This window comes from Urocampus carinirostris, chromosome 13, assembly GCF_059441175.1.
Source record: "Urocampus carinirostris isolate Australia breed hairy pipefish chromosome 13, RoL_Ucar_1.0, whole genome shotgun sequence".
In the NCBI taxonomy this organism is placed as follows: domain Eukaryota; kingdom Metazoa; phylum Chordata; class Actinopteri; order Syngnathiformes; family Syngnathidae; genus Urocampus; species Urocampus carinirostris.
In genome coordinates, this window is record NC_142361.1 from 21,288,500 (window position 1) to 21,304,755 (window position 16,256).

The 16,256-nt window shown below is 37.6% G+C and overlaps 1 protein-coding gene across 2 annotated transcripts; it reads left to right on the forward strand.

The window, feature by feature from the left end:
• Positions 1-1,331: 1,331 nt before the first annotated feature.
• On the forward strand, positions 1,332-16,254 carry csgalnact2 (chondroitin sulfate N-acetylgalactosaminyltransferase 2). Of its 2 annotated transcripts, none has more exons than XM_088350896.1 (8): positions 1,332-1,470; positions 5,884-6,751; positions 10,962-11,178; positions 12,654-12,755; positions 12,834-13,012; positions 13,355-13,449; positions 14,212-14,293; positions 14,368-16,254. In XM_088350896.1, the coding sequence occupies exons 2-8, from the start codon at positions 6,100-6,102 to the stop codon at positions 14,658-14,660; spliced, it is 1,620 nt and encodes a 539-aa protein (XP_088207022.1). In that variant the 5' UTR covers positions 1,332-1,470; positions 5,884-6,099; the 3' UTR covers positions 14,661-16,254. The 2 variants fall into 2 exon arrangements, with proteins under 2 accessions (XP_088207022.1, XP_088207023.1); XM_088350897.1 differs by lacking the exon at positions 1,332-1,470 and adding an exon at positions 5,628-5,794.
• Positions 16,255-16,256: the final 2 nt, after the last annotated feature.

The following is a 16,256-nucleotide window of genomic DNA, read 5'->3' on the forward strand; positions in this document are numbered from 1 at the left end:
TTTCAGTGCAAAAAAATCACATTAGCGGAAAATTGTAAAGTATATTTTTTCTAATTTGAACAAGTTATAAGTTGTTTTCTCTATTATTTTTATTTATTATTAATAATCTTGAAAGTGTTTTATCTAGCGGATGGAAGACCGTCTTGGAACTTTAAAAGTTCTGTCCTGGTTTGGATATTTTCTCAACGCATCATTGTATCCTCTGTCAAGCTGTTTGCTTGGCGCATGCAAGTACCTGCATTTCTTAAACACGCTCAAATAAACTCTTCTTCATCTTTTTGAAGACATAATATAAAAAAATATCTGAAAAATTAACGGTACATAGTGTAATATTCTTCCAATAGAAGTAGCTGTACTGATTCGTGGAACCAAAAAGCGAGTGCTGCAAAGCACAAAGAAGAATACAAACTACAAAGTCACAAAGTGATTAATTTCATAAGTATGTTTTTCTCAAGTCAAGAAACAAGATGGAATATCTGAAAAATAAGGAAAAATATTCTTAAAATTAAATGAATGCTGTGTCAATAGAGAAAGAATTTATTTTTTTCAAGTAAAGATGGCTGAATACCACTTAACAATCTGTTGGGAAGGCGAATGCAAATGCAAACTTGGTCATTTGAATATAACCTGGCTTGCCGCCAAAGCTTTACTATTTGTGATCACAATCTTAACCTGAATGGTCTTTGTTAAACCTGGTTGGGAACAGATGAGGTTTTAACCACTAAATGAAGCCTCTCCCCCTAGTTATAGGAGCTCTCATGTCTATACTAATAAACATGGCTCGACTTGACGTGGCATTCCAGAATAAACATGCAATAACTAATAGACTTAATGTTTAAATTTAACCACGTTAAAGTGAACAGGTTCAGCAAGATTGTAACTTGTCAGAGAAGAGAAAATAAATCTGACACACAATAAACAATGAGGTATGGTAAAAACGGTTCGACCTCATTGTGTAAAATCAATTAGGTGATTCTTACAAATAGCGATTCCGTACAGCGGGAAATTCATTTTATTTTTTTATTCAAAGAAAGGCTGAAAAAAATACAAATCCACATCGTAAACTCTTCTAATATAACAGTGAAGTTTTTTTAACTGAACCAGAAAAGTTATTTGATGTGTAAAATAGAAGTGAGCCGCTGAAACGACGTCGCTCACAAAATTATGATTTAAAAAATGAGTGGCTACTTTGAATTTTAAAAGACACATTGTTGCCTTGTCCATCTGTACAACTGTTTATTTTATTTTTATTTTAGCATTAATAATGTATATTTGTTGTCATCAGGAGCGTCAACGTGTTCTGTGACGTGGAAGAATCCTATTGGCTCGTTTTGACCGGAAGTGAATGGCAAGCCTCTCTTTTCTTTTTGCTCCGTGGCATTTTTCAACACAGGCTCCTTCCCGCTTTGTGCTTCGCTGCTTACACTTTCGGTTTCTACAACTCATGGCCGGGAAAGCGCATATGATGAAGTGAGTATTTCTGTTCATGCTACATATTTCTTTTGCGGGATATTTTATAGATAGTTAAAAAAAATTGGAAACCGAATAGATAACCCAATGTCTCTAGGCTTACCGCAAAACCTCGTCGACTTCCGGTTTTAACCGTTCAGAATAAATGCTGAATTATGAATCGTTGATGGTTGAGTTTGACTTTTCCTGAACAGGTATACATATTATTAGTAATATAATCTGTACAGTAGTTGTATTCCTTTTTTTTGGTCCATTTGCCTGCCCAAAGGTATTGAAAATATTATTTGATTTTTATGTATTGTACAGTAAATAAAGGACCTTTATTTTGTTGATTTATAGTGTACAAATAACTTTCATGTTCTATGGGAGGAACACTAGGTCTTTAAAAAAGTCCTATTAAAAGCCGTCATCAACTTTTGTTTTCTATGTCGAAATCCAGTATGGGTGTGGGAATCATCTGGTGACGTTTTGTGGGAGCTGTCTTTTACTCACATTTCTGAGGTTTGAGGTTCCCAGCTTGTGTGAAATGTTTATGTTCTCACCATGGTTATGGGATTTCTGATCCCACCTACTTATTTTTGGATTAAAAAAACGCACACGTGAAGCAGTGAAATGCGGTAGGGTTGCACGATTCACCGGAACGTAATCGATATTGCGTTTGTGTAATCACAAAACACTGCGTTTTTTTTCAAGGATTTATTGTGTCATGTTCACGTTTTTTTCCTGTTCGTTATTTGAGTGATGGAGTGTGTGACCAACCAGAATTGTCACAGTCCGGGTTTTAATGGTGCCGGCCAACTATGATTAAGTACAGACGCTGCCCTACTTACCAACGATCGTTTGTAAGTTGAATTTGTTAGTAAGTTGCTTCAGTGCTATATATTGTATGTTTTAGGTTTGTATAAGTATGTTTAAGGCTTGTATAAGTAACCCGTATTGTTTTGTACTAAAAAAATAAACATTTCCTAAAATAATATGTTCTATAAAGATAAAGTTAAGTGTGACTTACTTTTGGAAGATAAGCTTCAAGAGGTCCTCCTCCGTGTTAGAGAGTGGCTGAAAAAAAGCGATCCAACCATTTTCTCAACCACATCAAGCTTTCCTATTCCACTTTTGTTTCGTTACGGCTCGCCTCTTCTTTACACTTTAGACAAACCATATTGAATTGATGCATGAGATATTAAAGAATAAAAATGTCAAAGCTCTGAGGTCATGAGATCGAACCTTCTTGTGTGGAGTTTGCATGTTCTCCCCGTGCTTGCAAGGGTTTTTTTCCGTGCACTCTGGTTTCCTGCCACATTCCCAAAAACATGCATTTCAGGTTAATTGGCCGGTTCAGATTGTCCCTAGGTGTGAATGAGTGAGTGAGATGTCTGTCTCTGTGTGCCCTGTGACTGGCTGGCAACCAGTTCAGGGTGTCCCCTGCCCACTGCTCGAGGATGGCTGGGATGGGCTCCAACACCCCGCGACCCTACTGAGGATAAGCGGTGCAGATAATGGATGGATGGATTTTTATATTCGCGATCAATCCACAAAATATGTCACTGGATTCAATGGGGATCGAATCTGCTTGCGCGATGATAGTGTCGAATCCTAATCACTTGACAGCCAGTGATATAAATGACATTAAAAAAGGCATTTCATTTTATTTCATTGTTACACTATTTTTACTCTGGTTACCAGAGACAAATGTTACAGAATAGAGAAAACAAGAAGTCATCCTTAAAAATATAAATAAACACAAAAAAGCATGATGAGGGAAACAACTTTTTGGTGTATCTGATGATGAATCAGACTTTGAAGGACATTAAATAAATACATCGTGAATGTAATTTTGGTATAATGTTCATAGTTTATACTGTCAACAAATTATTTTAATCATACCCACAAATGTTCAACGTTTGTCACTTAAAATGCTTAGTTTGAGCTTAGAGAAAGAGAAACAACATTTTTAACCGATTTTTAATGAAAAATTAGAGGTGCGCATTATACACGAGTTTGCGTTATACGTAAATAAATACCGTACATCTTATTCATCATTTGATTGGCAAAGCAAGAAACTGATTATATATATATATATATATATATATATATATATATATATATATATAAACTATAGCATAGATCTATCTATATCTAGATATTGTATTAACTTAACTTACAAATTAAGTTCTTGCGCTGCGCCACCTATAAAAAAAGTCCACGCAAGGAGAGAATTGCTTAACTTGCTGTTAGCTTGCTAATAGCATCACTATTTTTTTCTGAGATGTGCGTTAAATCAGAATCCTTTGTCTCACTATCGCCCTCTGCCATGAGGCTAGTGAATTACGTGGTTCACTTTGCATCTGCAGACACTAGGCACAGTAATGTGTTATATAATAATTGTATTAATGATATTCGTAGAATAATGTGAAAATGCACAGAGAAAATGGTGAAGTCAAATGAGAAAGAACTTTAACAGTGAATAAATATAACCGTTTAATATATTTTAAATTCTATTATTTCCTTGATGACAGCCTCTTCTGACTGCTGTGTGAATGTTAAAGGGAATGGTTTGTTTTTCTTTGTGCATTTCGAATGGCTTTTCACAATTTAATGTTTTATTTAGGATAAAATGACATTTCCTTCTTAACTTTCTTCTCATGTTGTAAATTTCAAAAAGGATGAAGTGATATTGTGAAGGACATTCTAGATATTTATGTTATCAAGCTCTGCATTAGAAATGCGGCGTTGGCCCTTCTGCTTTTCATTGTGGTCGTTCAAGTGATTTAAAAGGCCATATTACGGCCAAACCTGCCAGGTTGGAGGAAATCCAACATTCTGCTTACGGCTTTAGTGGATGACCTTCAAGTCTAACCTTTAAAATTTTCCATTAAGGGAGAAAATCTCTTTAAATGCATGTGCCTTCAGACACCTACAGATAATTTATGTAACTCTTCATTTTAACCTAAACAGATAAATAGCATGGAGGGCTGATCCTGCCATATGAAGAAATAAATGTAAAATTCAGGGGTGTCTGAAAGGCAGCCCGCGGGCCAGCTTAGGCCTGCTAACAAACGCTGTACTTGTTTTTCTTTCTCTCTCTCCTCCTCCCTTTTTCTTTCACTCTCTAACTCTCTCTCTCTTTCACTCTCTCTCTATGTTCACTCTCTATGTTCCTCTTTGTCTCTTTCTCACTCTGTGTCTTTTTACCTTCTTTTGTTCTCTCTTCCTTTTTTCTTTTCTCTCTCTATTTCTCTCTTTCTCCCTCTTGCTCTTGCTTTCCCCTTCTCTCTTTCCCTTCTCTTGTCTCTGCTTCTCTTTTTTCTATTTCTATTTCTATTTGGATTTCTTTCTTTCTTTCCCCCTCTCTCACTATTTCTCTTTATCTCTTTTGTTTCTCACATTGTCCTCTCTCTCTCTCTTTCTCTCTCTCTCTCTCTCTCTCTCTCTTTTATCTCGCTCTCTCTATCCCTCTCTCTTTCTCTTATTTCTTTCTCTCTAATCTACGTGTCCGGCCCCTGAGAGAGTGTTTGTTCTATCGTGTGGCCCCCAAGTTAAAATGAGTTTGACTCCCCTGGTATAAATATAGAAATATTAGAAATTATTTACACATATGTAAATCACATATTACGATATGACAATAATGCAACTTTTTCTTTTTTTTGCATTTTGTCGTGCATTTTGTCCCCAAAAACTGTTATTCACATGAGGAAGCGGCCCAGTTGCCTGAGCTTTTTATCTATGACAAAATACACAAAATACATGATAAAATAAATGACTACATGAATGACAAATCACATGATAACGTTCATGACAAAATGAATGAGAATTTAAACGACAAAATTCTTGACAAAATGCCCGACGAAATACAATGAACAAATACTGAAATAAAATAAAAATAAATGACTGAATAAATTCTTACATATATGATTATATTACATTTCAGTCATTTAATTAGGTATTACGTGATTTATTTATGTGTTCATTTTTTTGTATGGAATATATTTCCCAATATTTATTCATACATTTACTTCTACATACAGCATAGTTGTACTGCAACTTCCGCTGCTCTGACAGTTCGAAACTCTTGAGCCGCGTGCTTTTATTTTCTTAAAGATTAACTAGTAACAGGAAATAGCCCGCTGCTTGTGCTTAATGTTGTTAATCACTCGTGGCAGGACAGTCGAGTCCGTTTGAAAGAACTGTGTTTGTAATGTTTAATTTGGGGCCCGGAATTAGAGTTTAAGTGGGGTGTTATGTAAGTGGCGTCAGCATGGTTTTGTATCGTTTACTAAGCGACATAAATCATCCTCGCTTCTCAGCGGAACACTTTGCTCATTGAGTAGGGTTTTATTTTCTTTGGATGTGCTTAATAATTGATGGTCAATCATTTTGTGGTTTTCATGTGGATTCTTATATTCTCCTACGTAGGTAATGATCGCATGGATTTACCCAGGGATATTCCATCTACATTTGGCATCACCAGGATTCATTTTCCTCACATTTTTCTAAAAATGCATTTCAAAAAGCATCTAAAGTGCTACTCATGGAACATGTATGCTGAATTAGGTCCAAAGTGATGTGAAGGAGTGCGTGTGAGAGGAAAGGGAATGCAGACTGATCAGCCCAAGATTGTATGAGAGCGCGATGCCCCGACGGGGGTTGCTGCTCCACGGCCGGGTCCGCTGGCTTTTCCTGGGCCTCTTCCTGCTGTTGGTCCTGCTGTTTTTCGCCTACCTGCTGGAGTGCACCCCTCAAGCAGACGTCAGCCTGGTCCTGCCCGGCATTGCGGGGGAACCCTACGGGAAGGAGTATTACCAGGCCCTGTTGCAGGAACAGGAGGAGCGCCACCTGAACCGCGCTGCCAGTCTAAAGCGACAGATCGCGCAGCTCAAGCAGGAGCTGCAGGAAATGGGTGAGAAGCTCAAGCTCCTGCAGGACAAGAAGGAGCTGCCCGACACGCAGGGCTTGGCTGAGAACAAGGAGCAAGAACCGGGAGACCTGCTGGAGTACCTGCACTCTCAGATCGACAAAGCCGAGGTCAATACTGGGGCACGTCTGCCCAGTGAGTATGCTCTGGTGCCTTTTGAGAGCTTCACCTCATCCAAAGTTTACCAGCTGGAGATGGGATTGACGCGGCACCCTGAGGAGAAACCCGTCCGCAAAGATCGGCGGGACGAACTGGTGGAGGTCATCGAGGCCGCCCTGGAAATTATCAACAACCCTGATGAGGAGGACGGCATCGAGGATAATGTACCCATGCATAGGCAACCCTACAAAGAGGGACACTTTATTGAAGGTAAGGACCTTGCGATTCTCAAAACAAGCCGAATAATTACAATGTGCTAGTCAGGCTTTTGCTTTGACATAACGTTAAATAACAAATACATTTTGTTTTCAAGCCCTTTTACACTAAACTACAGGTAATAATACAATTATGTCTTCACTTTTACACAATGGAATACAAGTTTTTGGTGGAGATTCCCACTGAACGAGAACAGATCTTTTCTTCCAGTGAGCAGTTCCGTTGAGGGTTTTCTTGTTATATTAAGAATATAAAAACAAAACGAAACATTTTGGGCTAGTCATTAAAACACGGAACTGGAAAATTCCCAAGGCAACAGCTCTACATCAGTCCTTCAGACTGAGTCCTGCAGGTTGTCTGATAAGACTCAAGGCCTTCCTCCTAAGAGTAATACAGAATACCACTTAAAACTTTGTAAAGACTTTATAACTAGATAAATTGATATATTGTGGCAACAAGCGGATTAATATGTACATTTAAATATATGGATAGTCAATAATTTTATGGTGGATTAATTGCCACTCAATGAATCTTAATTAAATGAAAATCATATACAGTGGAACCTCTGTTCTCGACCATAATCCGTTCCAGAACCCTGTTCGAAAACCGATTTGTTCGATCACCGAAAACATTTTTCCCATTAAAAATAATGTAAATCGTTTTAATCCGTTCCAACACCCTGAATGTTTACCTTGAATGTTTAACGTAAACTAAAGCTAACCCAGGCTAATCGTACGTTCGCGTTATCGTAATCTTCTGTACGAATGATTACGCTAACATGAACGTGTAAAAATAAAAAAATTAGGTCGTTTACAAGTCATTCAGCACCCGGGTCTCCACAACAAGTGGTGAGCGGGTCATTGGAAAGGGGGCTCCGTTCCAACACCCTGAATTTTGGGCTCCGTTCCAACACCCTGAATGTTTAACTTGAATGTTTAACGTAAACAAAGCTAACCCAGGCTAATCGTACATTCGCGTTATCGTAATCTTCCGTACGAAAGATTACGCTAACACGAACGTGTAAAGATAAAAAAAGGATAAAGAAAAGAATTATGAATAGGATTTCTTACCTTTGTGGTGGTCAGCAGAAGGCGGAGGTGGACGGTGGGGTATTCCCTTGCAAGATCAGCACACCTTCTTCATATTTTGCTATTATTTCTTTCTTAAATGCAATAGTTGTACGCACTACTTTTCTTTTTTTACCTGTAGCAACTTTGCTGCTTGCACTGACTTTCTTCGGAGGCATAATTAGGGGCTAAAACACTTGGTACACCTATATTAAAAGCGAAAGCAAAACAAAGCACGTCCGCACGCGATAACAGTTGGTCACGAAATGAGCGATCTACACTCATACGCCGCTCAGCATCGCACCCTAGCGTACGCACTCACGCATTACCGGCGTTCGAACTGCGATTTTTTTTTTGACCGAACAGCGAAGCAAGAATTTCTTGAAATTTTTGGTCGGACATCGATTTGTTCGAACTGAGAGGCGTTCGAAAACCGAGCTTCCACTGTAACTGGAAAACTCATACAATTATTACTATATGCAGTGACACAGCACAATTATGAAACAGCACCAAGTAATATGTCACTCTGTTGACAAAAACCAGGACTTTCCCGGTCAGAGCTTTTGTTTTTTCTTGAGTTGTGATCCACATTGTATGTTTTTCTTTATAATCACATATTTCAAATACTGTAAGCTTCTCTTGATAAACGCTAACTTGTATCACTATAACAACTATATTCCCACCCACGGGTGAAAAATGTTAAGATGATCCCTTGATTTGAATTCCATAATCGGGCGAAAAATAAATAAATGTAATAAATAAATAAATGAATAAACATTTAGAAGTGGATAAAATGTACCAAGCAATATGTGACACTCCCTTTAATTACTAAGCTATGGCACAAAGTTGTGGGTCCTTGATTTTATAACCAACTTATTTTGAATTGCCTGTGCATAAAATAAACTTACAAATGACATTTTAGATTAACCTACTGGTTTGGTGAATAACCAAAGGATAAAACAGTTGTATTGAAATCTATTTTTAAGACTCCTAGATGCAAATGATATACCATTAAAGTTGGAGAACGCTGTACAAGGACAACAAAACCTTCATCTTTTAAAAACAAATACAAAAACGATTGCATTAAAATTCCAGCAACACAGTCAAACGGAAATTGATTATTTTTGCAAAGCTGTTCAATATGTGATACAATACGCATTTTCCATTTTGCCTCTCTTGGAATATTTTGTGCCATGTGCAGAACTGCAATCCTCTTACCGTTTTGCTTTAGTTTAATTTCCTCAAGTTAATGCCACAGGCTTTTCTTTTTTGTGTTTGAGCCTAAAACATATTTACACGGAAAATGGTAAAAATGTCATTCCTCATCATTAAATAATTTCTACTTTTCGAACGTCTTGTGTTATGCAAGCTTAACAGATTGATTGCCATCTGTTTAAAACAGAACTCATAATTTTTGCAATATTTTATTCGGGGTAAGGCGAGTACCGATACCAGGGGTCAGTGCTGAAACTAGCCTTGTTTTAAGGATTAAAACTGTGATGGAAACCAGTATCTGATCTCCTATAATAGCCATTTTAGTTGTGGGTCGCATTGGTTTGAAAACATTTGTTAAAAAAAATGGTGTTTATTTTGAATACATAGAAATATTGATACAATAAATATTTATTCATTGCTTTGGAATTAGATCCCAGGTACACTGGGTAAGTTTATTTTCCAACACAGGAGTTTAGAATAACTCGCAGATTCCCTGATCAAGTTGGTCTTGTTTGCAATCGATGTAAATTCAACCTTGAGTCTGCCAAAAGATATGGAGATTTAGCAAACAAACCTAAGCCTGTAACGAGGGGAAAACAAAATATTCAATAGCCACATATATATATATATATATATATATATATATATGTATATATATATATATATATGTATATATAATGTATGTATGTATAAAACAAATCACAAATAGCGTTTTTGCACTTTCAACCAAAAGGTAAGTTTGCTTACAGATTTGACGTTGTAAACTTTGTGTTTTAATTCAGAGATCACTGACAACAAAATTATTCAATATGATATCTAATACTTTTAAAAATCTGCATCAGAGTAAAGGTTTTTGTATTAGTTGCTAAAAACACAATTTTCTTGAGTGGTCGCTAACAACAATAGAGTTTTTTCTTAAAAAATATATATAAAAGATCTAAACAAATATCATTCGCTTTTCCAAGGGATGAATGAATACTGAATAAATGTGTAATAAATATGATGAATTTACTTCAATACTTCAGGAAATATTGGAAGTCGTGTGTTATGATATTAGGCTAGCAAACATCCCGACAAAGCTAGGCTGACAAGGCCAGCCTGGTAAATTAAGGCTACTGTTTGGTAACCGGACTCTCTGTAATTAGTTCTTCTTCCTTTTGCTTTTTAGGAATATACAATGGAGTGACACCTAGTTGTCAAATATTACATAATGTACCTTTAAACAAAGGCTTTAATTTTAAATCAAATAACATTTGAATGGGTGTTTGCACAAATGTCTGTTTGATAAATTGTGGTCAGCATATACAGCTACGGTGGATGGAGTTTTGCATGGCTTTGGTGACATCCAGTGGAAATATTAAAAACTGCAGGTCATTGTTTGACTAGAAGCCGCCTGTTTTGTTTCTTATGCTTCTCTCAGCATAGTTTTGCGGACGGAAGAAAACCGTTGGCGGGCCTGATATGGCCCACAGGTCGTATTTTGGTGACCCCTGATTAAGAGGAAGAAAATTGATTTTATGTCATTAACTGCCATTGACGATTAAGAAGTCACTATGCAGTTAATCACCAGGAATAGCTGGAAAAGCATCTCATTGTGCTAAACTGTTAATATCAAGCTCGTAAAAACATTTTTATCATTCTGCAGGCTAGAAATCTTTATTGCCCTTACACAACTTAAGTTTATCTTTTAATATTTGTAATATTCTTTGAGGTATACATGTATAGTTTCCCAGTATCTATTTTTACGCTGGCAACTGCGTGGACAGCAAAGTAAGACTTTCATTGTGCAGGGAAACGTGCTTCTTTACTGTGCATATGACAATAAACACTTTGACTTGACTAGAAATTGGATTTGGGCGACAAATGCATGAATGTTTGACCGTCACAGTCACATATTAATTGCACGCCACTTTGGTTTGCAGGGTTGTACAGAACCGAGCGAGATAAAGGATCACTTTATGAGCTCTACTTCGCGAAAAAGGAGTCCAGTACCTTCCGCCATGTCACCCTCTTCAGACCTTTTGGCCCGCTGATGAAAGTGAGGAGCACCGCTGTGGACACATCGGGAATGATTATCAACATCATCGTGCCGCTGGCGGGCAGAGTGGAAACCTTTTTACAGTTCTTGCACAACTTCAGGTAGAAATGCACTTGGTCTTCCTGGCTTGTTGGAGATTGTGTTTTTATGTTGAATCGTTTTAAGAGGTCTGTAAATCATATTAATACATCAACTGACAAATGAAATGAATAGATTTGCACCATTATATTCAATTTTTCTCGCCTTAGTGGTTTTAGGATATTTTTGATCAGGAAAAACAGCTGACAAACCTTGGGCTCAATCTCATCATCTAAAGTGGGGCTACAACACACTTGTTAAGTCTCCCGATTTGGTCGGGAGACTACCGCTTTGGCTACGATTCTCCCTACCGATCTGAGAGCAACATCTACCGATTTCAAATTTTTTATTTTATTTATTTTTTGGGTCGCCGAAATTTTTATGTGAACAAAGTTTTGCCGATTAAAATGTAGCCGAATTATCCATAGTCTTTATCATCGTCTTTTTCGCCGTTCCGCACCGGAAAAAGCTTTGATCGAGACTCGGCAATCATAATCTCGAACTCCACGTGATCTCATTCCTTCGAGAGCAGCAGACGAATAAGAATGCTACATATGACTATGTTAAAGATCACCAGAAAATTTGGAATAATTAAACATTGTAATAATCACATGTAAACATAAAATAACAGTAAAGTAGATTGAAAAACGAATTTTATTGTTGTCTTTTCAAATAATAATAATAATGATAATAATAATAATAATAATAATGATAATCGCGTCGGGAAAAAAAATCTCCCGATTTCCCATTTCTGAAACTTAACATGTATGCTACACACACAATTTAATCGTGACTTATTTCATATATTGTTTTATTATTTTATTATATTTTATCTAGACACAAACAAATATTCGTGGGAATTTGTTTACTACAAATCAACCACAGAAAATTGAATAAAACACGACATTCGGGACTAAATAATAAAATTGAGTAATATATGTACATATGGGAACTGGAGAAACAAATCAAACGGTTTGCTTAAACATGCATTAGAGAATGTTTTAGGTAACAGTTTGGCAATTGATCGGTATTCAAGCCAGATGAATATTCCCCGGATCACTTCAATTCATAATCTCATCAACTGAAAAATCAAGATGTCTCAGGTCATTCCTTGGTCCGGCAGTCGAACCAGTCTAGAGGAGATCGAGGAAAATTTGCAAACGTACCAAAAACCGAACAGAAAATAGTCTTAGGTGGAAAATGTCCCCTTTCTGGGCAAAAGATTGCTGGTTCCAAACTAGCGGCGACACCAAACTAGAGGCGACTAAAATGGAGGGTTTTATTTTCTTTTTACCCACAAGTCAACTTCTGGCAGCATGAGTTTTCATTTCACAGTAAAATCCTGACCAAGGGAACTACATGAGCAGTACGCAGACTGCAAAAACTAATCAAAAAAGAGAAAGGTCTAGAAAAGATGACAAAAGTTTCAAAGGTCTCTGCATTGCTGTTGCTCTTCCTGTTCCTAGATGTTTTCAATAAAACACAATTGCTTTTTTAGGGAGGTGTGTGTACAGCAGGATAAGCAAGTCCACCTTACAGTGGTTTATTTTGGGAAAGCGTTGCTCCAAGAGGTGAAGTCATCTTTGAAAACTATGTCAAGGTTTGTTGTTTTCGCTTAACAAGAAACCATTGTCATGAAAAGAATATTAACTCTATAATTGTTTTTGTGTTTTGCCAGAGAGGAAAATTTCTCTAATTACACTCTCATCCCACTGGATGAGGAGTTTTCGCGAGGGAGGGGCCTGGATGTCGGAGCACGAGCGTGGAACAAAGGCGATGTCCTGATGTTTTTTTGCGACGTCGACATCCGCTTCACTTTGAGCTTTCTGAATACGTGTCGTCTCAACGCAGATCCAAGTATGTTTTCCCCAATTTCCTCTCATTTACTCCCTAGAGGTCACAGATTTCTGTTTGTATTATATGACATTGAGATAGTTACAATATTTATAGTGTTTCTGAGTCCCACTGTTCACATTGCACTATTATTACGAAAGAAATTTGCTTTTACAACTTGTCTCCAAGCACCTTGTTAATAGTTTTGCCTACTTATCCTAACATTTGAACTCTTTCTTATTTTTCTCTTGTAAGCCTTTTGTACATGTTTATCCTGGAGTGCCATGTCTAATCACATTGCAAACAATGTTCACTACGTTGTTACCAATGAGAATAAAAACGATTGTGCTCTTTCTGTGTTTATAGATAAGAAAGTCTTCTATCCAGTGGTGTTTAGTTTGTACAATCCTGCCATAGTTTATGGTAATATGGATCTGGCTCCACCTGTTGAGCTTCAGCTGGTAAGTGTTTCAAATAATAATTAAACACAGTGTAGTCCAATGGGCGACCAAATTCCAACATTTTAAATATATATAATATATATGAGCTGCACAGTTCTGAGGTCATGGGTCCAATTCCAGCTACTATCCTTTCTGTGTGGAGCTTGCATGTTCTCCCTGTGCTTGCGTGGGTTTCCTCAGGGGCACACTGGTTTCCTCCCACATTACAAAACATGCATGTCAGGTTAATTGGCCGGTCCAAATTGTCCCTAGGTGTGAATGAGCGATCGAGTTGTCTGTCTCCGTGTGCCCTGCGACGGGCTGGAAACCAGTTCAGGGTGTTTAGAATTTAACACAAGAATAGAATGGCACACATTGATCATAGATCTAGCTTCTTGATTTTGCTCAAAAAAGACATCAGATAAATGCGTTCAAATTTAAAATGTAAAAAAAAAATTTTTTTTAATTGTTCCTGGGGGCATGCCCCAGGGCCCCTCTGGACTGTCCACCCACCAGGGTCTGGCTCTTTATCTAAACATATAGAATAGAATAGAATAGCGTGAGCGTGCGCGCTTTCTTTCTTTCTTTTTTGGGACATTTTTGGTTCAATAATATCCTGGCTCTTTATCTAAACATACAGAACATGATACATTGTGTGTATATAGTGAATTTAAAATGTAAAAAAAAATGGTCTTCCGGGGGGCAGGCCCCTCTGGACTCTCCACCCACCAGGGTCTCACACTGAATTCCAGTTTATTATCACCCATTTTCTGTTTGAAATAGGTTCACAAAAAGGATGCTGGATTTTGGAGGGATTTCGGCTTCGGGATGACGTGTCAATATCGCTCCGATTTCCTTAGTATCGGTAAGGGCAAATCTTAATCTATCAATCAAGACTTTTTTCGCAAAACTCTGGTAGTTGACCTTTATCTCCTGTAGGGGGTTTCGACCTGGAAGTGAAAGGCTGGGGCGTAGAAGACGTCCACCTGTACAGAAAATATCTGCGGAGCGACCTGGTCGTGGTCCGGACGCCGGTTTCCAGCCTCTTCCACTTGTGGCACGAGAAGCAGTGCGCCGACGAGCTGACGCCAGAACAATACCGCATGTGCATCCAGTCCAAAGCCATGAACGAGGCCTCGCACTCCTACCTGGGAATGCTGGTCTTCCGCGAGGAGATCGAGGCTCACCTCCGCAAGCAGGCCTTCAAGCATCTCAACAAAGCCGAGGACTGAAGCAGCTTCACGTTCCGCCGAGCTGCAGACAAATGAATGTACAAAGAACAGAGCTGCTGCGTTTTGTACTCATTTTCCCCACCCAAAAAAAACACTCAGCGAGGAGTTATTTGTGTATTCTCGTCTTCCTGTGAAATGGACCAAACAACCTTTCAAGTGTCCGTCAATAGTTCAGCAGATTGTCATGTTTACTTTCCTTAAAGGGACAGTGTGGATTATTTAGCGCCTCCTATTTGTATAAGAAAAAAATGTCAATGGCTGAATAAAAACAATATTGATTTAAGCGGTATGAAAAAATACTATCATTTGAAAAAAAATCTCGATTGAGAACCAAGATTTTATTATTTACAGTACTCGTAAGCTGAGAAATTTGCTTGTTTTACAAAACATGAGCCTCACCTGAAGGTAGCGTATATAATTGTCTGCCGTCAAGAGGTCGCAGGTTCGATTCCCGGCTCCTCTGTGTTATATGCGAAGTGTTCTTCCTAATGCCCCCAATAAGCAGGTAGGCGTTTTGTATGGCTGACTCCCTATTGGTGTTTAAGTGTGTGTATAGGTAAGTGTGAAGCACATTATAAAGTGCTTTGACTTGAAAAGCGCTATATAAATGCAGAACATTTGCCATTCAAACGAGTGCTAAAAAACACAAGAATATGAACTACAAAGCCTCAAAGAGGCCTAAGGAATCAATTTTTTTCCTCATTTTTTCTGCCCAGCCTTTTGCGATTTTTATTTTATTTAACTTATTTTCTACACGTAGCATCAGGATTGTTGACAGTTTGCCCATTAATTTAAAAATGTGAACGTTTTTTTTTAAACCCCTTGGAAGCGCTAAATAACACACTGTCCCTTTAAACAAAGGTGAAATTCCATTTCTAACGTTAGAGAGGGTGTTTGGTTTCGTGAACCGAATATTATGGAGCCATATTGAGTTAGTATTGTATTTATTAGCCGTTTAATGAAAGGGACCTTCTTATTTTTTGTGTAACTGTCTTCATAGAGAAGCATGCCAATGTGAAAGTTGAAAGTGCAAACATTTAATGCGAGCATGCAAAACTAACATTGGATTTTTCTCTCCCAAGTTTGCAGTTTTCACCCCGCAAGACGCGTTGGCACTATTTATTCCCAGTCTTGGACTGTGTTGAACTGGTACTTCTTTGTAAATAATTTGAACAAATGTTTTTGTTCATGTATATACATGTTCTGATTTTGGACACCAGCATATTTTTTCATTTCGATTCCATAGGTCATGTTTACTGCTGTTTTAGTCTTCCACCGTAAGAAAAATCAAGTGAACAGATTTGTGGGGAGTCATTCTCTCTCCCCAAAACAATCCTTGTGAGACATTAGTGAAAGTTACAAAACAAATTGGGATGATGAATTTCCTTAGCATTGTATTGCTCTCAACAACTGAATACAAAAACTAATGTGGAAAGAAATATTTATTGGTCAATTTTCCCATAGGATATGGGGAAAGCCTAAATAACTGCTGCTACTTCTTCTTTCCTGTCTTCATCTAATGTAACACACTTTCCTTATTTCGATAATTTATACGATAAAACGTTATAATAAACTTGTCAATTCTATAGATCTACA